The sequence below is a fragment of the Gallus gallus genome, chromosome 5, assembly GCF_016699485.2.
Source record: "Gallus gallus isolate bGalGal1 chromosome 5, bGalGal1.mat.broiler.GRCg7b, whole genome shotgun sequence".
In the NCBI taxonomy this organism is placed as follows: domain Eukaryota; kingdom Metazoa; phylum Chordata; class Aves; order Galliformes; family Phasianidae; genus Gallus; species Gallus gallus.
This window is the reverse complement of record NC_052536.1, coordinates 28612657-28639687: the sequence shown is the minus strand read 5'-3', so window position 1 is coordinate 28639687 and position 27031 is coordinate 28612657. Positions and strand designations below refer to the sequence as shown.

The 27031-nt window shown below is 35.6% G+C and overlaps 1 protein-coding gene across 32 annotated transcripts in view; it reads left to right on the top strand.

The window, feature by feature from the left end:
- Nucleotides 1-27031, top strand: part of GPHN (gephyrin) — a 266028-nt gene that overhangs the window by 196059 nt on the left and 42938 nt on the right. For 14 of the 32 annotated variants that reach the window (XM_015287544.4, XM_015287536.4, XM_040701121.2 and 11 more), the window contains 4 exons: nt 1229-1270; nt 16899-16961; nt 19290-19332; nt 23816-23953. In XM_015287544.4, the coding sequence (XP_015143030.1) occupies nt 1229-1270; nt 16899-16961; nt 19290-19332; nt 23816-23953 (286 nt within the window). The remainder of the gene's footprint in view (nt 1-1228; nt 1271-16898; nt 16962-19289; nt 19333-23815; nt 23954-27031) is intronic. The other 18 variants (NM_001031549.3, XM_040701116.2, XM_040701117.2 and 15 more) reach the window with 2 other exon arrangements.

The following is a 27031-nucleotide window of genomic DNA, read 5'->3' as shown; positions in this document are numbered from 1 at the left end:
TGCAGTGAGAGAACTAAGAAATTGTCACTGAAGGAGGAACAACTATAGATAAAACATGTAATGAGGACCACTGTGAATGTAAAATTTTCCTGAAAGTGGTGTCTTACATTTTAGTGAAGAATTGTGGAATAAACATTTGAGATTGCAGAACGTTCACGGGGGGGCTTTTTATGAATGTTATTTTCTCTGCTCAGTCCATCATAATACTCAAGTCAGCAATTTCTGTGAAAATTCTTGCTGGGTTCTTTACCGTAACTGTACCTGATGTGCTGTGTGAATAGCAGGTTTGTTGAAGTCTAAGAAGGGTTTTTAAGGGCTTCTGATAATTCATTTTTTTACCTTTAAAAAAATCAAGAGGAGATTTTTAATGCGTTTGTAGGAACCATGTCTTTAAATTTCATTTATTAGGCTGGTTTTAGTGTTCCCAGCCAGTTGTGATCAGATCATTAATCTAACAGAAGTTAAGGAAAAGGAAAAATCCAGACTACTCTGTAATTTAAACATGAAATATTTTCAAGCAAAGAAAAGATTTTTGGACTTACGTTAGTTAGAAATCTATAAATAATTGGATGCTTTTAAAAATTTATTTCTGATCTAAAAGTGACTTACTGGTATTGAAAAATGAGTATCTTTTATAAGCAAAGCGTTCCCAAAGCAATCAGTAAAACTGTAGTCCTGTCACTTAACTTGTGTCTGTGTTGAAAGCTTTTGACAGAGTGCGCTATCCCTTCAGAGTCACAACTGTTGATATTGCTTAGAGACCCCTACTGCCAAAGATCTGGTTCTGAGCAACTGAAACACAGAGGAATACAGGGAAGAAAAGGGCCTCTAATATATTTTCACATTTTTCCTTTGCAGAGTTGGAATAAAACCAATAGTGTCAAATGGAAGAGGCTGGTAAAGCTTCATTTTAGAATACCTTACTGTCCGAAGAATAGCTTTCTCTTCACATTATGAATTAGATAGAGGAGGGAGAATTGACAATTCAAATTAATCTTTAGGCTTAATTATTTCATACATGCAAAATCTTTTATTTTTTTCCTTTTAAGAAGCTTCCACCTTAAAAGGCATAAATTTGGAATTTCTGAAATAGCTGGTCACAGAAACTTAATGAACCCTCTGCTACTGTCTCAGTGCTGGAACCACCTATACAGAAAACCTTCTAAGACCCTGACTGTGCCACCATTTCTTTTTTAACAATGTTTTCTTTTCCCCACTGCACAACCAGGCTCGGCTCCCTTCGTGCTCATCCACCTATAGTGTTTCTGAGGTATACTTTGCACGTGTTCTCTCACACAGTCGACCTGCTCTGCCATCACACTTCTTTGGCTTTATTTAGTTTTTTCTTTTTTTTTGCATTGCACTGTGCACAAATGGGGAAAAATCAGCTTGCGGGGGCAGAAATTGCATGATCAACCTGCAGCCATGTTCAGCATGGTTTTAAAATCACTGTACCAGTCTGGGACCACCATGATATATAGTCAAGCTAGGCAACTAATACTTAGCATACAAACAGAAATTATATAATTAAAGCATCCTTAATTATCGCTTACATTAAAATGAGAATGCTTTTATGATAGACTTACAGATGTCCAGACTGCAAGAAGCAATGAAAGTGGAGGGGCTCTGTAGAAATGACCATTATATTATAGTTAGTTATTTGTCTAAATGTAGGTTGCATAGGAGTATCTGAAATGTATCGTTGTTTCCAAAAACTCTGTCTTCGTCCACTGCCTTCCCAAAATGCACATCTTCTAAAAATTTCCATATCAACTTCACTATAGCTTTCTATAATAAAAGGCATAGTACCAACTTAGCAAGATTTTAAAAGAAAGATACGTTTAATTGTAATTAGGATGAAAAAACATATAGATTATTTAAGACTGGCTTTTCACTCCTTTTTCAGGGGAAAGATATGAATAATAGGATAAAGTCAGAATTTATAAAATATTGTCGAATTAGTACCATGACCAACTATGTAAGGATTAGGCTTCAACTTACAGGTAAATAGTGGATGAGTATCAAAAAGGTGGACTTGAGGTTTTCAGTAATATTAAAGGAATCCTGAACACATAGAGTTCATTTACTTTGTATTTTAAAAGAATCCATTAAAGTTGACAAGATCTCCTAAAAAGAGTGCAGTTCACCCTATCTCATACTGTTGGACGAGTCCTAGTCCTGATATTAATGTTCTGTTGATGAGCATCATAAAAAAAGGAGCTCTCCTACTCTTAATCGGGAGCACATCCTATTTAGGATGAGCTGTGTGTAAGCAGTACCTTACTGATACACATCTGATTTATTCTCTACAGATGCGGCTTTTCAAACAATGACTCCTAGCAATAACCTTTATCGTTATTATTAAAAAGTTGTTTTCTAGTTTCAGTGAATGACCAGACAAAATATTAAAAGTTTGTAAGATGATGCTCAACAGTTTTTCTGTTAAAGACAAATAATTGCAGTCTGGCTTCAACAGCAGACAACTTGTTTTAAAGATGATCAAGTATCAGTTCTTAAAAGCACGTGTTGTGTATTCAGCAATTTGAGCCTAATTACCATTTTCTATGAAAGCCTTGCTTTTTCATCATGGTTAACATTAAAACAGCAATGTGGAATATATTAATGCCATTCACACGTACCAAGGCAGGGAGCAAGAAATGAAATTTAGTGCTTACAGATGCAAGGCAGCTACCAACTCCACTTGACCAGTCATTCTTCTGAATGGTCAGTATGAATTTTTTTAAGAAAAGCTTGATGTTGCTTTGTTTCTGAAGATTCCCACTCTGATAGTTCTCTACTGCAAAAAGTCCTCAACGTACTCTGAGATTATGCAGGAAGTGTGCCACTTCCAGAGAAACTGTATTCTTGCTTTGCCTGCAACTTCGAAGCCATTTGTCCTTTTCCTTTCTGAAGGCACCACTCTGAAATCTGAGCCAATGCGTTTTCTTTAGTGGTCAGTATGTATAGCTGTCCAGCTTGATTGGATTCCAAAAACTATCTTGCCTTCTCCAGAGCTATCAGACTGTATTACTGATGTGTCACCTTGGAATAGTTTGATTCTGCCTCAACTGAAAAAGGGAACAGGAATATAAGGTATACAAAAACTTAGTGAACTCTGTTCACAAAACAAGCCTTCCGTGATTTGCAGTGTGGAGTCTGCTAGCTGAAGATCAACGTGGCACTGTGAGAATGACAAAAAATTCATTCTTTATATTCTATTCAAAGGGAAGATATGAATATCTAAAAAACAGATAATCTGGCTGTGTGGCAGATCTTGTGATGCAGTTAAAAAGTTTTCCAGCTGATCAGTTTATGCTTATGAAACATCAACTGCCTTCTTTTAAACTGAAGGTGCAAGAAAACATGAATACATTGTTGTTTGGTGGCAAAATAACATCCTATGCATTTTGGAACAGTCTGTTTGAGCTGATCACAGATCCACATAAACAAATTGGTTGAAACTGAAGATGTCTTACAGTTATAGCTATTTGAAGATATAAGAAGGCAAGAAAATCTGTTTTTCTGAAAGAGACATTGTAGATTTAACTTAAGAAATTTGCTTCTAGTTCTAGTTTTTGAGAAAAGCTCTGGAATTGGATGCACTGGCAATTCTAGAAGTGAGGTAGCCAAAAAGGAAAGTGAGTTTTACTATCAGGGAATTTGTTATGCTGTTACTTACAAGATCTTTAATTGAAGAAATAAAAGATCTTCCATCAAAAGACGAAGTTGGGATCTGTGCATTCTGCACTGTGAAGAATTTGAGGTAGGATTTGCTTCCTGATTTTCTTCACTGAAACATTTTTGTAGAGGCCGTTTTTCTTCTCAGAGTCCAATAATTAGAAAAGCATCTTTTATTACTGATTCCTTTTTATTGTCACCAGATTACACTGGTAAAACTATGGATGTGATCAACTGATGTTAATTTGAAAGGAATGGGCAGAGAGGTTTTTTAAAAATGTATGCTTACCTTTAGTAACAGAAAGATTTCCACACTTTGCTGAACTCTGGACGCTATAGAATAGTTGTAGTAACCTCCTCCCTACTCTCAGTAAGAACCTGAGCAATTCCACTTAAATAGAATGAGAAGTTGTCTCTGATTTTAGTTTATTAAAGCAAAGTGAATTTCTTTAAAAAGAGATTCTCATGTTGCAAGGGAGAGCTTTAATGCTCTAAAATGGTGTAACAGCGTAATCTAAATTCATATTCCCTTTGAAATTCACAAGATGCAATAGTTTTTCCCTCTTTTCCTGAAAACCCGTTAGCTTCATGCTTGTAATTTTTGTGTTACCAGTAGTACTTAAATGATCCTTCTAAAAGTGGAAGTATTAATTAGGAATGGTGCCAAATTAGCAGTTGTACAGTGTAGTATGTGTATTATGTATCTGTAATTTACTCCTTATCCAGTTGTTACAAAACACAGTACATTTTATTTAAATATCAGTAGGTCACTTAAGAAATGAATTAGATCCGATCAGTGTCACTTACATTTTTAGATGTTCATCGAGTTCAGCTTCTTTCTTAAAAATACTGTTCATAAAAATGTAAAACTGACTGACCAATCAAAGAAGTTCTGTAGTCTCCTAATTTATGAAGTTACACATAGGTGCTATTATGCAGTAGCCCCATTTTTTGTATTTATTTGTATCTCAGACTTTTTATTACCGGCATCAATCTCTCTCTCTCTTTCTTTCTCTCCCTCTCCTCTGGCTTCTGCATGTGCTGCGTGTTTGGCTAAAAGCTTGATGAAGGAAACCTACTGATCTGCTGGTTGAAAGTATAGTGGCAGTGAAATGCTATTAAAGAGCTATCCCCTTTTTTCTCTTAAAAAAAAAAAAGAAAGAATGATTTGCAAAGGGAACGATATCTGTTTTATTTAGGCTTATTGAATGGCTTGTGTTACAAAAGATCTGCAAATTTCTATGCTATTTTTCTCTCCAACAAGTAAATTATTTACAGAAAAATAGTTTTGGAGTATGTATTGGCTGTATAATGATTAATGGGATTTGATTGTATACTTAACAACAGAGACTTCTGTACCTTACCTGGTAATACAAGAACAGAGGTACCAATACAAGGAATTAAGTACTCAAAGTATTCAGAGAAGAGGAGGTTCTGTTTCCTGCAATACGTAGTTTATCTGTTGAGTTCACAACTTCAGAAGTCCATGCAAAGACTGCAGGAAGATTCTTAAGTGTTCTAGATAAAAGTTTTCTATACAGTATATACTGCACAACTCTGTAAATAACCGAGTCTTGTTCTTTCCAGCTAAAGACAGATGAGAGTCTATTCCTCCTTTCTAATTAGGCTCCATTGTAAAGAAGGCAGTGCTACAAGACTGGGAATTGCACTTCTGACTTTCAGGCATTTACCACCATCATAGAATCTAGAATTCAGTTTTAGGTAGAAGATTTTAAACATCTATGTCAGTATTTACAGAAAATATTTATACACTGCACTGCACAATAGGTTTGATGGAGATACCATTTCTGTCTTAAGGGCAGAGGGGACTACTTTTGGCAGTCAGATTCAAGCGCAAGCTTAAGGTGTGTGTGATAAGGCCAGCACTTCGTGTTTGCTGCCTATCTGCAAATTCTGCATCCAGCACTTCCAGAAGGCTTTTCTGGCTCTCTTGCACTGAGGTTGTATGCCAGCTTCTTTGTGCTGCAGCTTCTTTTGAATTGGTTCTCTTACTCATTTTTCAGTGGTAATTCTCCCTGGGCTGCTAACTAATTAATATAATTTTTGAGTTAATTTATTCTGATCCTATAAACTACAGATTTTCAGCAGCAATTTGACAGATAAAAAGTTTGAAAGAATACATTTATCTGCAATAATTGAGTGTGCAATTGTCAAATAACTGAAAAGGTCTCCGTTCAATCCTTAGGCACCATAGAATGTTTATATAACAGTTTGTTGCTTTTTTAATATAATTATGAATATACCCTAATTGAAAGGAAAATTCTAAATGAAAATCCACCCAAAATGTCTGACACTTGAATTTCAGGTCAATGAAATTCTGTTTCTAGCACTGTTTTTGAAAATTATTAGAATAACAGGAAGAAAAGTATGAAATAATTCTAAGGAATAAAAATGCATTCGAAACATCATACGTGGTCTTTAGGCTTTCGCTTATTATGAGTAAATTATATGGTTTTGTTATTGATTACTTTATTAGGTTAGTTTTGTATTCAGTGTTTATGCCCTTGTCTTATACTTTAAGTGTATACTAAACGGTCTTGACAGGTGCAACTCAAAGTTCATAGTTTTTATATCAATTAACTTCCACTTCTTTGAAGTAAATGTGTCAGACAAATAGTGAATTTACAAACAAAGATAGCAATGCATAGTCATATCTGGAACAGGAATTTCTTTCTGTTTACTTCTTCTTTTTTAAACTTCAATCTTTATATCCACTGAAGATATCATTATTGTTGTTGCAGTATAGTGAATTTTGATCAGAAAATGGGTGGTTTTGTCACTTCATGTAGCAACTGCAGTCAGAGGGTGACCTAATTTAAGCAAGTATATAAATTGAGCAAGGATGTGGAATGTCGTGACCCCAAAGAGTGGAGCTGTGCCTTTATTTTCTCCAACATAAGATCATTCTCATGACATAAACACAGATTGTTCTTCGGCAATTAAGACTATACCTTGGGTAGGGGAGACAAAGTGAGGTAAATATAACCAGTTCCTCTCCATTCTCTGCTTTCAAACAGAAACCCAGCAGAGAGAGAATTGGATTCTAACCATGACATAAAAATACTAATGCATTGAAGAAGAACTGCTTCATTAAATTTGGGTTTCCCACCCCACTGCTTTATAAACTCCATAGAGTTCTCAGTAGTGCTCTTTGACAAGATCTTCAGCTTGGAAAGAAGAAAACTGTCATAAAGAGAAAGTATGCCTCTATGTCTCTGTGGTATCTGCAGCTCAGAAATGAACACAGCAGAGTCAATAAGGATATGCTGATCCTTTGGGGTTTTGTGCAATTACACTGCTACAATCCAGTCCTCTTTTTCTGTATTATGTTTTCGCAGTTGCTAATGGAATGGTGAGTTTTTAAATAAGATTAGAATTTGTAAGTATTTCTCTTTTAGACGTGAACAAGAGTTCAAAGCTTTCTATTTGGTACTTGATATTTTTTAAATTACATTTTTTTCTGTTCCATTTTGCTTTGCTGATAGTGGTACTTCCCCTCTGGGCTTAGGAAAAAACAAATGGAGTAGAATTCTGAGTTTTAGAGAAACCTGGTTTCCTCAGGAAACATTAAAATGCAAAACTGTTAGAAAAGCCAGTGATCTAATATTCTTGTCCATTGAAAACAGCTGTACTGTTCCTTTCTTCATTCCTTTTATGCACAAGTATCCTATATAGCATTCTTTCTGCCATACCAGCAAAGAGAATCATTCTTGCTATGAGAACTAGATGGCATTTAAAGAAATACATTTGTGACAGCTCAGGTATGAAGGTATAGGAAAACTTCACTTTACATCAGGAAGGAAAGTTCATTACAGCTATTATCTTTATCAAGGTATAAACGAGTAACTTCAATTAATGTTGTCTTAGATAATTACAGTAGAATTCATTTTTAAATTTAATTTAAAAGCCTGCTCCTTTATTTGTAGTTGAGCTTTAAATGCAATATATTTGTTCATCCACTATACTGCATCTTGCATTGGAACCATCAGTAATTTCTACATTCAAAATAGTGTCAATGTTTTACTTAATCTTATGGCTTCACTGTACATAGTACTTCCCTTGTGATTTCTGTGGAAAAAAATAGAAGATTTGCACTTGCTCTGTTCTGTACTTCTAAATTCACTCCAAGCAATGGGTTCCTTTACAGAGAGAACTGTATAACATTCAGAACAGTGGTTAAAACTGTTCTTTTGAGAGATATATTTCCTATTAAAGATATTGCTTTAAAACTTACCTACTCAACCTATCAATTTTTTAATTTTTTTGGTTTATTTTTATTCTGGTAAAATGCTTGCCCACTCTGTGTTTGTCAAAGGGAGAATATGTAAAATTCAGGGGTCAGGAAGTAGAGGCACTAAGAAATTGAATAATAAAATCACAGATATATTCCAGATAATATTCTATATATCTCTATATTATGAAAATCAGGTAATTCATAAATAATTTCCATCCTTCTCTACTTGAACTTTGAAGTTCTTTGGTTTTTTTTTTTTTTTCTGCATAAGGCAGGTGTTTATGTTTCAGTGTTAAATTCCCATTTGTGAATTTTTCCCTTCTCCTTGCATCCCGCCTTATGGCAGAGATGTGTAATCCAGTTAGGTTAAGTCAGAGAGCTATGAATGCAATATTTTTTAAAACAATTCAGACACAAGCTGCTCACCAGCATAGAATGCTTACCATTTATTTGTATTTTACCACTTAAATGGTTGTTTCAGAAGCTAGTCATTCATTTATTCTGTTAGACTAGTAGTAGCTCTCATTGCAGCTGCTCTCTTGGTTCCTCTCCCAACAGCTCCAACTCTTTGGAGTCAGCTTCTGTAAGAGAATTTCTGGAAAATTAGCCTAGATAATCAAATCAAAGTGAATTGTAGTTTCTGTTACATTGCTGGTTCGACTTTGGGAGAATCCACTGATGTAAGTGCTTTAAGCGTGATCCAATGTACGTGTGTCTCTAGTGGACAGCATCTGTTTTTAACAGATGGAAATCAATTTGGATATGTACAAGACTGTCAGTAATGTATAGCCTAAATGTTGGTGGATTCCCATAAGTGCTCCCTACATTATTCCCATATTTTCCATTTTTTAAGATACAGTTTTGTAACTTGGAAACAAGTTTTTGCTAAGCCTAATTAACATACTGCTTTTCATGTAAGAGCTGGAGGGAAGGAGTGTCGTTACTCACAGTGTTGTCATATCCCTTTTTTTTCTACCAGTTTCCAAGATTCAGTGCTGCGGGAAGCCCAGCCAAATAAATGTTCTGTTCTCAGCCCGATGTGCCAGGCACACAGCGGCAGGGGGGAGGCTGATGATTGTGTGGTGCTGGACCTTGCAATTTGGACTGCCAAATTTGAGACAGCACTAAAGGAATCTCATCCTTTTGAGCCTTTGCAGCTTAAAGCAAAATCCTAAATGCAGATCCTGTTCCCAGTGATTTCATATTTCTGATTGCTTTCAAAAAGAATTACTAACTTGTGTTTGACAGTTCTCAGTTCAGCGTTTGCTCTGTTCCCATCTCCTTTCCATGGCTTATGAACTCTCTGAAATCAGGTTGTTCATCCATGAGGATTCTTACTTCATTTTAAGGATTCTTCTCAGAGGAGTACAGTGAGTGTTTCTGCTTCAGCAGACAAGCAGAAACATAGCTCTTCACTGAAGCTGCTCTACTGGCAATTTGCTGCTCAGAAGATAAATTCACAGATTGAAGCTTTGTTTTCCTCACATCTGCTTAGTTTGAATCTTAATTTAAAAGAACGGTATTCTTTTTTATATTTGAAGGTGTAGAAGTCTGAGGTTTTGTCTGATGACTGTATACATCAGGGACTATGAAGAACACCATATGTAAGATTTTCATCACCTTTTCTTATTAACTCTTCCTCTTATACCCAAAGCCCTTCAAATTTGATGCTCCTAGCTCAAATAAAAATGGGAAACTTAAGCAACATCATTAACATGAATTAATTCATGCAAAAAGCCATCATGTTATTTTACATAACCGTGGGAAACATGCTTTCTTTGTAGGGCAAATTTTAGTTCTTTGTCACATGTGATGCTAAATGGCTACTCACTGAAATTTAAAAAGTGATTTCCTAAAAAGCATTTCCCATTTGTAGATGCTGGATATGTATGCAATTGAATACAAAGATTGACACAGATTTCAAACATCCTGTCATTAAATTCAATGTTGTATGTTGATAGTGTTTTAATTTTCTTTGAAAGCCACAAAAGAGAGCAGTTCTACAGCATTAAAGCATGTCTGTACCAAGAACGTTTTTATTAATGTAGAGTCATGTGGGAAAATGAATACTTTGCTCCAACTCATAGAATTAAAAATGTTGTTCAACCATTCATCGTAGAATGATAAGTAAAATGCCCAAACAAAATTGCTTTCAAACACCCATGGAGAAGCTGAAATTTAACTTTAAAGATGCTTTAAGAACAGAAGAAAATGGTTGATGCCCTTCTTGTGGACTCTGGACCCCCAAAAATTCATTGTCTGGTGGCTTTTAAAGCGCGTCATTGTTTTAATTTTATTGTTGCTGTTCATGTGTTCATTTTTTCTAATAGAAATGGAAAGGACATTACCTCAGTAGTCAGCTTCAGGAAGCTGGACTGTAAGCATCAAACATAGGTCTTATGCTTTTTTAGGAATTGCAAGTTTGATTCAAAATCCTTTGAAATTCAGCAAAATTATGCTTTTTTAAATCCCAAAGACCTTGGATCAAAAGGGTCAAGATCCATAGGCCTCAGACCAGGTAGAAAAACAGTGGAAAATCAAAGCGCCCAACAGACCTTGTCCCTTCCCTACCAATACATTTTTAGATATTGACAATATCTCAATAATAAAACTGAATTGTGCTTCCCAGATGTAGCAGATGGGGTAAATGAGGAGTGCATTTCTCCTCCTTTCAGTTCAGGTGATACAGTTGGCTGTTGGAAGAGCAAGCACGGTGCTGTACCAGAAATCCCTGGGTGGGTACCAGGGAAGATTTTATTGCATTCTCTGTCTCCGTATTCATGCAGACTTTGAGCTTTATGCTGGAAAACCTTCTTAAATCATTTTTGGAGTTACTCATTTTCTCTGTGTCCTTCATGAAACATGTACCGAAGGATTTTTACGTATACTGAGCACTCCAAATACAGTTGAAATAAATAGCAGCTCAGGGGCTTTGCATTCTGAAATAAATCCAGCTGTAGGCATGTCAAGTTAAATTTAGTCTGGATGTCTCTATGTCTCAGTTTTGTGTTTGTAGAGTAAAATCATCCCTCAGCCTCACGGAGATTTTATAAAAATAAATTTCTTCATGTGTATGGGGAAGTTTATTATTTTAGAAGAACGTACGCCACAGAAATCTATAAAGTCTTCAATAATTCCCCATTCAGAACGGTTTGGATAGTGTTTAATAAGTAGCACATGAAACCACTTTTTGAACAGGAAGATTACAGTGAAATAGCCTTATCATGTCTTATGTAGAAGTGCTACAGAAATGAATTATAATGACATCATAATACCTACATGTCCAAAGAAAAATAAGGGCTACACACATAATATTGATATAATATTTCATAACTGCTACGTGTTTAACTTATCGATGTTGTTTGGTCATATTTGAACAAAAAAAATTCTTTTAAAACTCACAAAATCTCTTCAACGTTTACACTATTCAAGGAAAATAGTTTCCATGTTTGCAGTAATTTGAAAATTGGGTTGTTTTCGTGGTGCATTGGAATTGGCTGTTGCTGGGTCAGGGAAGAGAAATAAGAAATCAGTTGAAATTTTATTTAAAAGACAAAGCTTCTAATAGAAATGAAACTTATTTTAAAATGTCAATCTTGTTACTGTATGCCAAGGGTTAGGGAATAATTTATACTGTGCTCGAGGACAAGAGTTTTATATATCACTTCTGTATTTTTAGCTCATGTGATTGGCAGCAGCTTAAAAAGACAGTTGAACTGAAATGAGCAAGAAGTTGAAAGAGTCTTAACACCAGTTAGGCAGAATGTAACTCAGACATCTAACACTTACTTCTGTGGCTGATTGATCAGTCAAATTGCCAAGGTATGAGACTGTACCAAAATAAGACCGAAAGGCAGCAGGACAGTTTCACAGTAAACAAGATCCTCAAAGCTCCAAGTAAGGTATTGCAAAGGAAGGAATTCAAGGAGAGTATTTGGCTTGTTTTACCAGTGAATGCTCTTTAACAAATGCAGGTTATCTGTGTACAGTTACAGTGTTACACATGAAAGATAATACTATAAATTATTTTTCGCGTTGGCCTGCTATTAATTCATATTCAACATAAAGCCAGTAAGAGTTTAAAATTATAAACACCTGCATATACATGTATTCACACATATACACATCAATTAAGTTATACTTTTAAAATTTATCCTCCTCTCATACTAATGCTTTTAAACAAATAACAGTTTTTAGTAACAGGTACATGTGTGAGCCAAGCAGTTAGTATCATTTTTAGGTGGCAGAGAAAACAGGGCTGCCAGGTTGCCAAGTTATTCCTTTTCTAGTAATGCCCTGAAAAGATGGGGAATAAAAGAGGGAGAAAAATTGAAAGCAAATACAAAGGATCTCTTTCACATTGGTTAAAGTTTTCATAATTCTTTTCAATAAGAATTTATTCTTTTAATGATGTTCAATATGCTACATAAATAATTCCCATTTCTGTAGCAAGGGTGAAGGGCAGCAGGAATCTCCTCTGCTTATGTCTCTCTGGAAATAAAATTTATTCACTCTGCCTTTATTTACATCATCTACTTCTCAAACTGCATAATATTTTCCAGGACATTTTGGGATTTGTTAAGATTTTCCTTCAAACAAATAAAGATCTTGTTCACAGTCAGTAACAGAAGTAGTAAAATTTTTGCTCTAACCAAGTAGTGTTCCTGGACACTTTTTGTGTCTTACACATCCCTCTTGGATTCTGTTAGCACAGGTTAGAAATGTACGTTAGAGGTTAAGCACAAACTATTTGACATTAATTTTTATGTCTTGATTTAATATAGGCCTTAGCTTACATAAGATGCACGTTCTCTTCAGATTTGTGTCTACTGCTTGATATTGCTTCTCTGAACAGAAACAGCATGATCCTGAGTGAGCCCTAAGCAGTCCCTAAAATGTCACAGGAACACGCTCTCTGTCTCCAGTGTTGTTCATATAACGTATCTGTTTGGTGTCTCATGCTCTTAAAAACATAAAATCCAGCTCTTATTTTTTTCTTCATATAAATGAAGTAGATGATCTTAAGGGTCCCTTTCAGCCCCAACCATTCCATAATTCGGTGATTCTAAATGTAAATCATAAACACTTCTGTGAAGAAATAACATATTTCTTTTTTCTTTGCCTCTTTTTATTCTCAGCTATCAGTCAAGTCTATGCTGTCAGTTTGCAGTAGCAAGTTTGCTTTCCCGTTAGCTTTCTTGACCAGCAGTTGACTATTTTGTTTCCTTTTTTGCTGTACATATCACAGTTCTTACTTTTCTATCATTTAGGGAGGTTTTCACTTGCAGATGTAATTGATGTGTAAGATTTTGTTTGAAACCTCTTTTAGTACGAAACATTTTCATTTTGCTTCTTCAGAACAAGGCCAGTTCCAACTGAGGGAAAATGTATGATCGTTATTGTATTTGCATCCCAGAAGACTGTCCTTTGCATTTTGATCTTATTTGTTTCAAATATGGGATGATGTCTCTTTTATTACTGCTCCAGTGAAAGGAACCAATGTAACCCTCTTGTTTCTATGGTGCGTTCATCAATCCACTTCCACTGTCCTGTTTGAAAAGTGGTTAGCACAAACGCTAATCTGACCATAAAATGTCACATATGTGTTTATAGTCTACTGCAAAACAAGGATCAAAATCAAATAAATCTTTATGTAAAAAGGTGGGAGACTATGAAGAAAACTCAGAAAAAAAAAACTTGGAGTTAGAAAGGCATATTCCAGGTTTGAAGATTACTTTTCTCTAGTGTCCAAGCCACCAAGCATAACTCTTAATAAGCAGCAAAAATCTGCTTCTGAAGTGATTCTGCCTTCAAAAGTTTTTTGCTTGTATCTTCCAACTGACTGAATGAGTAACTCCATTTGTAGACTACACTGATCATTTCTTAATTTTGGTGAGGAGATCACCACCAGCAGTGCTTCTCCTTTTTAAAAATATCTTAATGATGGATATTTGCTGTTATCACATTGCTGGAGTTCACTTTCCTTTCTGAAGTTTTGTCAGTATCAAAGAGAAAAACGGTTCTCTCATTTTGAACTGACTTTTGTCCCATGCAGATGGCAATAAAGCATACTTGGAAGAGTTAGTTGTACATTCAACTCGGTTTAAGAGAATTCAGTTTGAATAGGGATGCATTCCTGAAATAGGACAGTTGCATCTTGTAGTAGCATTGCTTAATGCTCACTTTGTTTAATGTTTTCTGGCGTATGCACTTCCAGGTAAACTTCAGCCATGACCTTTTTAGCAACCACATTTAAGTATTCCATTTCAGTTCAATGATAGCAATTGTATGTTCTTCAGATTAGATTTAAAACAGCTCCTTCAACAAAACCATTGCATTTCATTATTTTTCTGATTTTCCTAGTTTAACCTTCTGTATATTGCATGGTGGAATAAGCCACAATTAATACATTTTGCAGTGTTATTAGAACAGTTTGAGACTTTACTATTCTTACTTCATTTTACGTATTTAGCTGCAGATACTATTTGCTGTAATATTACTCTTCTCACCCTGAAAGAGTATTGTAGGCAAGGAACACCACGCAAACCACTGCAGTTACAAGTGGGGTCACGTGAGTTTTGAAATCTGTTTAAAAGCAGTGCTTAGAGTATTTGAGAGACCATTCAAAAGGCATATACACAGTGAGTATTGTACAGAACTCAGATAATGCAGTTATTAATATAGATGGTGACTAGTATAAACATGGTGAGTACAATCTGAAAAGAGGATTTAGCCATTGCAATGTGTACTAAAGCTTGTATGGCAATCCGATATTTCTTGCCATTTGAATGTTTAGCAGTATAAAATTTTAAGTAATGTTGATGTGAAACAGTAGTGTTCTGTACTGAAGGGCTATTCAGTGCCAGTCACCTGTTCTACCTCTTAGGTAAATCACGCTTAGAAAGAGCAGCTACATCCCACAAAGCAAAGTGTCTTCATATTACTACTGAAGTTTCACATAGAGATTATGTGAGTTATACACTTGCTCACTTATAGTGTGTGAAGCAGCTCATAAACGGGTCTGGCATTTATGAGACTGTTAGAGGAACAGAGGTCCTAAAGCGTTAACTGCCGCTGTGCTTCGTATATTCTGCTTCCTTCATTACAGCTTGGCAAAATCATTCCCTTTCCTGTACCATGGTCCTCTGTGTCCGTGTATGTTTGGGTTTCTGCTGGTGGTTCCACATTCTGCATGCTTTCTTAAAAGCAGAGCAGTATGCTCTCACATAAATTATAAAGCTCATGGGTTAGCCTCCTACAATCTCTGTATATTGAGAAATGAGCTCTTTCTGTTGGTGATAAATCATGTTTTGGTGTCATTGTTCTGAACTGTTCTTCATGTTGTACAACTGAGTTGAAATGTACTCCATAAGAGTTAGCTTTTCATATTGGGCTGGAAACTCTTCATCTTTGTGTAGCAATTTGTTTTATTATAACCAACGGCTTCTAATTGTACCTCCCATAATGAAGAGCTGACTTAATACTCTGTGCTAATCTTGTTATGACTTATAAAAGGTAAGTAATTTATCTCACCATTCCTAATAATCATGGTAAACTGTTAAAGGGTTTTTCGTTTTGTTTTTGTTTTTATTTTTCATTCGAGATTTTCACTTTTAGCATAAACTTTTCTTTGTGTCTTTTTCTGTTTTACCTGTAACATCTTTTTTGGACTGACTTTTATTTGCAGCAAAACATACCACGTAGATTTATATAAATCCAATTTAGTGCAGTCTTTAATTTCCTTTTTCAGACCAATTGCAATTGATAGAAATTGTCAGCAGGTTTCTTTATTTTACCATTCCCTTAATTTAGTTTTGAGTACTTTTCTTTGTGTTCTATTTAATGCCTCAGCCTGTGGGAGAAGGCTTACTCTACATTCTGGCATGATAAAATTATATCTTAAAGAACATAAAATCCAATTTTCAACTTGCTTTAAAAAAAAGTTAAAAAGTAACATGAGTTGACTGTTTTAGGTTTGGTTGCGTTCTGCCTGAACCAAGCAGGGGAATGGTTCTGAATGACAGCCCGCTGCATCTTCTGCCATGTTACACTGTGAGCCGAGGGCTGGTAGAGTGGATAAACAATAAACCTACACTTTCCCTGTGTAAGGAGAGACAGCCACAGCTTATTATTTCTGTAACTGCCTGTCAATGAGAGTGATTATAGTAGATAACCGTATTACTGATCTTTGCCCCACTCAGTCATGGTACTGTGTGCAGCGTGTTATAGATTCTTTACTTTACAGTAGCTGTGAAAATAACACAGGGGTTTCTTTTTTGTTTTTTCAGTTTTTGTTTTTGTGAATGTCACAAATGAAGTATTAAAACAAATAATGAGTATTATAAAAGGCACTTAAAGCATATAACCCCTTGGATACAAAGCTCCATTACAGCTAAAAGTCTATGTGCTAGAAAACTTGTGCGTTTTATTCAAAATCATATTTTACTGCAGTTTTATTTTAAAATAGCATTTAGGATATCAATGTGAAGTTCATATTAAACAAGCAAATATTACTTAATAATTTTGATGTCAGTTATGTTAAAACATGGTTTGTATTCTGCAGCTGTGAGCATAGGTTGGGAAACAATCAATTCTAGCTGGTCAAGCCTTTTATTTTATTGTCATGGATTCCTCTTCCACAGCTGCTTTTAAAATTTGTGGGAAGCAAATAATTTCTCATACTGCATGTGTTGCCCATCAGGTGAGTGATAAAATGTAAACTTTAGGTCGGTTGTAAGAAATCAAACAGTAAATTTAAATTTGTCACTGAAGTCCTCTGTGTGCACAGAATTAAAAAAAATGACCTGTAGGCAGCTGTGTGAAGGCAGCTGTCTGTTGTTGCCATTGTCTTTTGGACACTGTAAGAGCAAAACGTTGTCAGCACGTATTTTATATGAGAAGATTTGATCTGCAAATCTCAGCTGCTCTGTTCATTATAAATCTCTTGTTTTTGTCCATACACTAGCTCCACTATAGGTTGGAAGGGCTTAAAGATGAACTCAGGAGGAATAGAGGCTACAACTCGAGAGTAACTATTACTGCTCAAAGGAGCTGTTTTCCATTCGCAAACATTGCTTTGCGCTATGGGTTTGGGCTCCTTCTGTTCCTCCACTTTGTTGAAGACTCTCTCTTGACTTCCATTTTACTTCTTTAGCGCTGTCTTTGTCTGCTAACATTTTTCCTCCTTCTCTAGTATCTTTAATCTGTGTCCTTTGGATCACATGTTTTACTTAGTTTCTTTTAGTAGATTGTTTCAAAGTTTGTGTTTTGTATTTTTGTTTTTATGCCTTTTTTTCTTTAGGACTACGTTATCTCACTGAGTTTCATTCCGCAGTATGCTGAATTGCTTGGTTATTTTGCAGCAGGCACATTCCTCGTTTTCTCTTTTCATATGGTTTGCAGTGAGAAATAAGAGAGCCTCTTCCATTCTATACAGTAGTCCTACACATATAGGCCTATGTCTTCTTTGGCATACACTGTCTTTTGGCTTGCCACGTCCCATCCTGCTTCTCTATTTCTCTCTCTCACTCTGTGCCTCTCTCTGTTGTGCTTTCTGTCCGATCATTATACCATCCTTTTGGTCCAGAATTGTCCTTTGGTAAATTACGGATAAATATTTACTTCTTCCAATGAGAGTCCATGTCATACGTTTGAAATTTGGTAAAACAACTCTGGGCCAAATTTGGGCATCATTAATATTTTGTTTGCAGTTTTCTTGTGTAGTATTTTTGGTGGGAAGGAGGGAGGTTTTGGTTTTGGTTTGTTGTGGTTTTTTTTAGACAACAGTTTTTTTTCAGGAAAGGACACCATAATCCACTCTAAGTTGCAACATACTTTCCATAAGTTATTCCATTATAATAAGTAGACTGTGTTGCGCTGTAGAATCCAATTTTTTATGTGAATATACATTTGGGGCAAGCTGCTGTGGAACAGAAGAAAGAGGTTTAGAAATGGGGCATGGCTGTTTTCAGCCTTAAACGGCTGTTTCTTTATGAAGACAGCCTTTTAGGGGCTGGGTGTGTATCATTCCTCATTAACTGTCAGACCATACATATTCACATTCAAAACAAGTTTTCTTTAACTGCAAATTCTAACTGTAGTCTGAAAATAATCTGGATCCATTCCTTCATTTTTTAGCAAATACAAAAGTTCAGCGAGGAAAATTGCACCCTCAAGTGTCACCTGTGCTATTCCACTTCTTTCGCTATTTGTACTTGGTTTTACTTCTTTATTCCTCTCAGAAATTTAGCAATGCAGCTGTTACTAAAGTAAAAACGAGAAGGATTCAGTTCATACTCACAGTGGTTCATCTTCCTGTGAAGTGTCTGTTAATCTGTGTGCAGCCGGGGGTTTGTCCACAAGAAGATCTCCCTATTCAGGTGTCACCAGCCCGGTCAGCTGGCCTGTCATAAGGCAGACTGCTGTTCAAATTAGTCTGCCTAAGAACTTGCGTCCAGTATTACTATATAGTGTGGGATCTTTCCAAACTTGAGAATTAATGAGAGCTGGCACTTCAGTAAAGTTCAGACTGTGTTATGTTTACAGGACCAATGCTCTTCAAAAACATATTGTTAAAAATCTGCATGGTAACCAGATGGAACTCTAAATATCCCATGTTAATGAAATATTACACCAGTGTGAATCCTCCAATTTCACTGCAGTCAGTCATATCTATCTGGAATAGCACAGTGGCAGGAAGCATTCAGGGAGGGGATTTATGGAGAAACCAGTTGTCATTCTCATACTATGACGTTTTAAAGTAGAATTGCACTGTAAAATTCGTACTGAACGTAACATTTCTTTTGACCGAACAGAAACAATGAAGTAAATTTATCTGGCTCCAGACAGGAGCTGTTTATACAACTGTGAGCTGTCTATGCAATCTGAAGAATTATTGAATATTTTCAGAATCAGTTTAATTCTATGAAGTACCTGTACATTATCAATAATTATTTAACACTGGGCGTGATAATAGTTTTTGTCTAATCATGAAACAGGGGACATAGATTCAGAATTACTGTAATGGCAATTGTACACAAAAAAGTGGATTTTTCTTTTAAAACTGGAGCTTAACAAATAATTTTAACTGCTGTGTTCTTTGAGTTTGCTCTATTAATCTGTCCTCGGGCCATCTTGGGTTTTTCTCGGAGGGAAAGTTTAAATTGCTTATATTAGATTCTGATCATCAGCTAGTACACTTGTGCTTAAATATATTTATTGCTTGTAGAGTAGGAACAAACGTTGCTGAGAATACGTAGAGCCTCTGTCTTAGATCCCAGGAGCTTGCCCATTTTATCTCTGTATTTTGCATTCTTGTTAACTTCTGTAGCTCACAGACTCTGTGCTCTCTCTGCAGGTCCAGTCTAGGTGCAGCAGCAAGGAGAACATCCTCCGAGCAAGTAAGTACTGAAACTTGGTAGCTGTGTTGTGCAACTCTACCCACAAGACAGCAAATTATAGTCAGGTGAGAAGGATAAGGCTGGGATGAAGGGGGTTTCCAAAAGAAATTTAATATCTTAAGGCAATGAATTTCAGTCCAAAAAGAAAATAAAAGTGTACGTAGCTTATTGTGTTCACATATTAATTGATAGCGGCCTTTTAATTTTTCTTCTCAGGTTGTTTTTCTGATGACACCGAGGTCCCTGTTGTTTGTGATGATATATTGTTGTAAATGATGCTGTGTGTGGAAATGTGTGCTGGGACAAAAAGAATCAACACTCAAAGATGATAAAAACCTCAAGCTGAAAATACACAATTTTCATACCTGAATGTGAAATTCAGTACAGAAACTCAGTTGGAGTACATAAAACCCAGTCAAATAACAAAAAGGTTAAGAATTCAGACTTGTGCCAAATGACCTGGTCTCTAATTTGTTAAATGCCTTTCATTTCTGTTTTATGGGATTCTTTCCTAGTTTAAAATTTGTTCAACCATAAATATATATATATAAAGCAACATACATAGGAAATTGTTTTGGTGATAGGAGAGAGGGCTGTCAGGAATTTTCTACATAATACAACCAATTGACTTAGCTGCTTCAATGCTCGAGGATTGTTTTGTCTTATAAAATGCTGCTTAATGTACATAGTCATCTGATATTTGTGAAAGATACTTGGGAAGGTCTGAGGAGTTGTTTAATGTTATCTATATGATGCCTTCAAACTAAAATTTAGCACTTGTTTCTAGGAAAAAAAGTGATAAAAGTTTTCTAACTGGATTTTACCAGAACCTTTGGTCTAAGCAAATGACATGGATTAGACACAGAGCTCCAGATTTGATGTCGTACTATGGACAACATTCAAAGCATTCAAAACCTCTGAATTCATTCAAGATGGTTTTAAAGGGTTAAACGTTATTTTCTCAAGTAGGTAGCAGTGAGTTTGAGATAGCAGTAGAACATAAACATGTAAACATGTTTAGTGGAAAGATTGTATTGTTTCTAAAGGGAAGTGTGCTTTTGTAGAGACAAAATTCTTTCTAAAAATAAACTTGAGGATTTTTTTACACATGGAAACGACAACAGATACAAAGAGCACATTGCAGCACGTTCTCACTACAGAACACTATTTTTTCAACACAGTCACCATCATTAGCCCTGCATTTTTACCACATTCATAGTGGAATGGAAAGGTTCAACCTCTACTGTCCTACCACCAACATCAGCCTCTGACAGTGTGGGCCAACATAATAAAACTGGAGGCATTACTTTTGTAGCAGCCTTTGCACACTGTTGCTAAGCAGAGCTTTTTCAGTGGCGTGTATGTGGGGAAAGGTCTGAGAGCTTGGACGCTTTTTTTTTCTGTGCCTCAGAAATGCTTTATTTTCATTTTCCTCATTTTTATGAGGTTTCTAACAAAATAAAGGCATAAGAATGCAAAGATTGCTGTTGAATCCAGGGATGCAGCCTTTCCACTAGTTACACTCGCCTCTTACAATATAATTTCGATCATTTCTCAGTAGTTTGCTTGACAAGAAACTTATGTTTATGAGTGTGAAAAATCTTAGTAAATTTTATTTGATCAACTGTTTCTCACTTCCTCAGTATGACAACTACTATGTTAAGGAAAGGAATTAAATGAGCTAGAAATTGTTTGTGCTAGACAAATTCACAGCACCTGCTCTTATCATCACATTATCTTCTAAATACTTAGAAACAAATTGTTTCAATAATTTCTTCCAGAATCTTTCCTGGGACTGGCATTAAGTCAGCAGTTTTATTTGTCTCCACTTCTTCCTCTGAAAGATGGTTACCGTGTTAATGGCAAAAAATGAATTAACAAAGTCTCTCACGTAGCAGATTTGAACAAGCATGTGTCAGTGCTGAAAGAAATTTTGTATAGACAGACATTACTGATTCAGCAAAACATAAGATTGCGCGGTTGTTTTATAGAAGACTGCACTCAGAACAATCATCTGGTTTTTTTTCAGAATGTGAAGGCATGTACAGGAAAAAATGGGAAAGTAGAAAGCTATTGCAAAGCAAAATTGTGTCATTATTAACTGTGCTTTCTGCAATTTGTTAATGCTATCTTAAAATAATTGATTTTGTTTTAGAAATAATTATGAATTAGCTACTGCTTAGTAGGATAGTACTGGATGGAAATGAGTTAAAAGCAATTGAGTAGAGATGGAAGAAACTGGGAAGATATTAAGGATGATCAAAATGGGAACAAAAATACATGAGATAAAAATTGTCAATTTATACAGCTGGAATACAACTGGACTGAAAAATGGCAGACACAACTTTCAGATCCTATGAGCATGCTGAGGAGCATCACTGGTAAAGCCAAGTGAAATCAATCATTAATCATAATTAGTGTATAAAATGTCTATTAGAATTGCAGACAGGCCTTACTACTGTGAGAAACTCTACTGAGGATGTCTTTTGCATATAGCCAGGCATGATACCTCATGATGCTTTAAGGTCCTTTTGTTGTTCTTGTTGTCTGGATAAGGATGGTGGCCAAATGCTGATGATATTTTAGATTAGTTTTTACATAGAATTCTTGCCACATCTTGCACTGCTCTGAAGCAGTTCCTGTTAAAGTTCCTGTTATACTCTTCATAGTCAAAGCTCCATAATTCAGTTTTGTTGTCTTTAAGCTGCCAGTTTCCTGATCTTTTCTTATTATTCAAACAGCTCCTTCAATAAGACTTGTGTAGAATCACCGTTTTATGTGGAAATCTTCAGATTTCTTCTGCTGTTCTACAGAGCTGTGTCCTTGATCCCTTTTCTTTAAACTTTAGACCTTACTCTGACCCATCAATCACAAATTCAGCTACTCTGTATGTGGAAATCTCCCTATCCTAAAGTTGTCTTGTTCTGCATGTCTCTAACATTGATTCCTAGCCACACAGTTTTACCAGTCACTATGGACCAAACACAGTCCCCCTTAGCTCTCCACACTGATAATACCTGAGCTACATCTACATTGTACACCTTGCTCTATTCTCCTGCAGACTGTGCCTATTTCTTGTGGAGTCGTTCCATATAGATCTTGAGATAGGACTTTTCCTCTCAATCTGAAGTTATTCTGAAGGTTCTCCCTTTGTATTTCTAGATAATTCCATTCGGCTCCCACAAATACCCTCTTGTTACAGGCAGACCCATTCAAGAAATTTCTACAAATACCATTTTCTTAATCTTTTGGCTTGTATCTTTTACTCCTTCGTGCATTAGTGCAATAGTTCCTTCACTTTTGTTGCTCATCTTCATTTTCAACATCCTTCAAAGCTTATTGTCCCTTGTTTATTCTCTCTCAGCATTAAGAAAGCAAATACCTTCCTGGCTTCATTTTCAAACAACTTTTTTCACGGTTTCTTCCTTATATTTGGGGAAAGCAAACTTCAATTGATCAATCCTTCTATCTTCACTCACATCAGAATTTAAACATCACTTTGCAGTCACTTTGATGACTACAAAATCTTGCCCCTGGAGAGGGGATGCAAACACTGTCTGTTGTTATGACTCCCATCTTAACTTACATTGCAAACTCACTGGAACGAGCTCCATTTTTATGTTTTGTTTGTGCACAGCATATTAATATGTGTTTGTTGGGCATGATTATACATATACTGCTAGTAGTAATGATCTGTGTTAATCAGTAAAATCCTTATAGATTTCTGAGTTGCCAGTGTTGTAAAGACAGTATTAAAAATCCTTATTTACAGATGTTGGAACAGCATCAACAACTGCTTTAAATTTTCAGCCTTTATATGCTGACAGTGCTAATGTCTCTTTTCTTTGTTAATTGTCACATCCATATCTGATACAGTTGCTTATTTTATCTGGATTTAGTCATAGCTGGGGAAGAAAGGTGATTTGTGTTTAAGATGTGATATACAGAATCTTCCGTATACCATTAGAATCAAAGGTGAGGCACATTAATATGCCATATTAGGCATATTAATCTACATTATTGTAGATTTTGAATGGGAAATGGAGAAAAGGAACACATGATGGAATTCAACAGATCTGAATCTGACTGACAAATGGCAGCTGCCCATCAGAAGGCTGTGGAAGCGATATAGGAAGAATGTAATGAGTGAATGATTTTTCATCCACCGTGTTAGATACTGCATCCTCTTTTAAATGCTTCTGTTTCCGATTAACTGATCTTTTTATGCTTATCAAGACTTCTGGTGTATATTTCATGACAAGAAAGGATATAAACTTTTATGAATGGTTTCATTGCTAACTGTTTTTTTGTTTTTAATCTCCCTTTTGATGCAATACCTTCCCAGCGTCTGTCATAAATGTGATAAGTAACTAAATTAACTTACCCCACAGTGCTTGATGTATTTCAGCAAATTGATTTAAATGAACATCACTGTTTACATCTATGCATAGAAGCATACATAACCATAGTGCTCTCTTTTCAGGTCACAGTGCTGTTGACATTACCAAGGTAGCAAGAAGACACCGCATGTCTCCATTTCCATTAACATCCATGGACAAAGCCTTCATCACAGTTCTGGAGATGACCCCAGTGCTTGGAACAGAAATCATTAATTACAGAGGTACTTTACATGTAGTTAGATTTCTATGTGAGAAGTGTGATGGTTATTTCCCATTTTTACAACCTTCTTAAGTGCTTGTCCTTCTAATAGTTTTTATGAGAGGTCTGAGACTTATCTTCTCCAGGAGAAACTACTTCAGGAAATGACAATAATTGGAGTAGAATTCTCCTTGCAAAGTCAGGAGAATGTGAACTAATCTCAGTCCTGCTTCCTGAAGGAATCGGTGATTGAATTGTAATGAAATCTATGAATAGATTTTCTGATAATCTGTGGCTCATGCAACAAAGCTAAAACCAAGAAGCCACAGTTAGCCTCAGTGGTGGATGTAACACTGGATTTCTGTAGATGCCAACTGGCTTCAAATTGAACTGCAATGATTCACTCAGTTCTCTCACTCTAAGAGTCTTCTTACCCCCTTTCTAGTCTGACATTAATGATTAAATACTGAAATACAAATAAGTCTGAAGTTTGTAGGGATGGGGAAACCTTCAGGGATTCTTCCTGTTTTTCCAAAGGTGAGTTGATGAGCAAAAAATAATGGCACCACAAATGTTTAGGTCGTCAGAAGACTCCAGGTAGCAGAGAGGTACAAATGATTCCTAATTTGGATATTCTGTCTTCTGTCTCGAAAGTTCAAAGATTACATGACCTTCACCAAATCCTTGTTCTGCGACAAGCCTTTGAGATGTCTTCACATTGATGGACTGATTTAGTGTACATACTTGGTAATGGGAAGTATATCTCTGAGAAGATATTGCATATACTGCATTCAGAATAGCACCAACACTGAACCAACAAGGAGTATGCTTATTACACACTGCTCTTTCATAATGGTATGCAGTTTAGTATGCCTGGGCATACCTATTAGACCTTTTTGGATAGTTGTCTGTATTCTGGGCCTGATCTTGAGGCTGCTTTTAGATGACAAGTGTTGACATGCATTTTGTGTGGAAGATGACTGTGAATATAGGTAAGATACAAAGTTTTAATGCCATACACAACTCCAGTTTCAGTCCTGCTATGACTTGGATCCTTATTTCTTTCTGACTTTTTTGAGTTTCTTGTTAAAGATTACTTGCATTGAGAGCGATGAAAGTAATGAATGGTGCTGCTATACTATAAAACTGTTCCTCCTAGCAGTTCTTTTTTGTTGTAACTTGCAATATGAAGTCTACTACATTTATTAATTTTTAAGAATGTGCATCCATTACTTGCAATCCAGGAATTTTCTTCATTGATATATATTGAACATTGTAATAAAAATATAGAGAGAATATAAAGAGTAAACTAGGACTGTTTATTAAAAGAGTTAGTCATTTACAGGCCCAACTTCCTTTTTTCTTTTTTCATTAGATTTAAAGGCAGCATTTTGTGGACAACATAATGAGTCACAGTGTTAGATACGCTTATTTAAGAACTATATATATGAAAAGGCATTTGTTTTAGATAAATCAACATGGGACTTAGTCTACTAGGATAGTAGTAGTAGCATACTTTGATGATATGTAGGCAACAAAATGTAACGGAATATTGATGGAAGGTTCAAGCTCTACTTCCATACCACCAACATTCACCTCTGTTGTCATGGACCAACATAATAAAATAGGAGGCATCACTTTTGGAGCATCCCTCATATTTGTGGACAGGAGCTATATTGCCAATGAAATTAAAAATATAGCTTAAGAAAAAATCTATTAGGGAGCCAGAAAATGAATATAATTTTCACATGGTACATAGAAGTTACCATTTATTTATGTGTACACATCATTCTTATAGGCCAGTATTTATGCGGTTACAAAAGGAGTGAGTAGAAGTCTTCTCATATATCTAATCTGCAAACCTCTTCATTGGAATTATGGTAACATTCAACAAAATCACATCATATATCATGGCCTGCTGCCATATTCTTTGGACAAGTTTTCACAATTCAATTTATTTTAATATAAAAAAATCAAATTATGGGCTAAGTATCAGGTTTTTGTTAATGCTAATAATGCTACCATACAAATAACAGGGTGATTCTGTCTAGACAACACAGTCTTCAAAATGTCCTTACAGAGAATGAAGGTAGTTGGTCTCACTTAAGTGTTCATCTTCTGTATAGAATTTGATATATTCTTGTTTGTCAAAGGCAATTTGATTGTTTCTGTTCTTATTCTATGACATGGGAATATGCTGTCAAGGTAAGAGAATACATTCTAGTATACCTTATAATACCTTATTTGATATTATATATACTTATTACTTAAATATACTTATTTGATATAATATACTTTATCTCTTTGTGTTACCTTATTAAAGAAACCAAATCCATGCTGATTCTAAGTCTGGAGCTGCTGCAGAGATATATACTTGGTTTAATATTCATATAATTACACAAACAAAGAAAAATATTAACAAAGATGCATTCCTTAGTATCTTGGCAGTGTAGCACAAAACCATCTTATAAGTTATTTTTTGATACGTATTTTAGTGGTGAAAGAATTTCTAATACATAGTATGAAATTACAATATTGAGCCTTTAGGAAACATCGTAGAGGATACATCTTTGTGATACTACAAATTTAATTCTCATAATCCACAGATATAAGTCTCCTGGTGAGATCTCAGATCAATTCTCTCATAAGATCAGGGGTGAATGAGTAGTTACCTTGTGAAAAAGTCTTTCACATTGGTAAATGTATTGTTCAGTGCCTGGATAAATGATTTAACCTCTTCTATATTAAAAAACAACTGGACAGCCCTAAAACATTTCACACAAGCAGCATAAACCAAAGGTGTCTCAAGCTTTTTTCCACCTGCTCTTGCCCATGTCTGACATGAAGCCCCCAGTTAGCCTTATATTCCAGCTAGATGAAGTTACCTAAACATTGTTTTGTGGATATACGAGCTTAAGTCTTTAGACAGCATGCTAACAATTATCATTTTCTAGCTAAGGAGAGGAAGTTTAATTGATACTAAAAGTAGAAAGTAGAAACAACCAAGTCTTAACTGGCCATTAGGCTTAAGCTTCAGAACTGAGGAGTTTTGCTGATGGAGTCCAACAGCCCTCTAACTTCTGTAGAGCTTGAACATGCT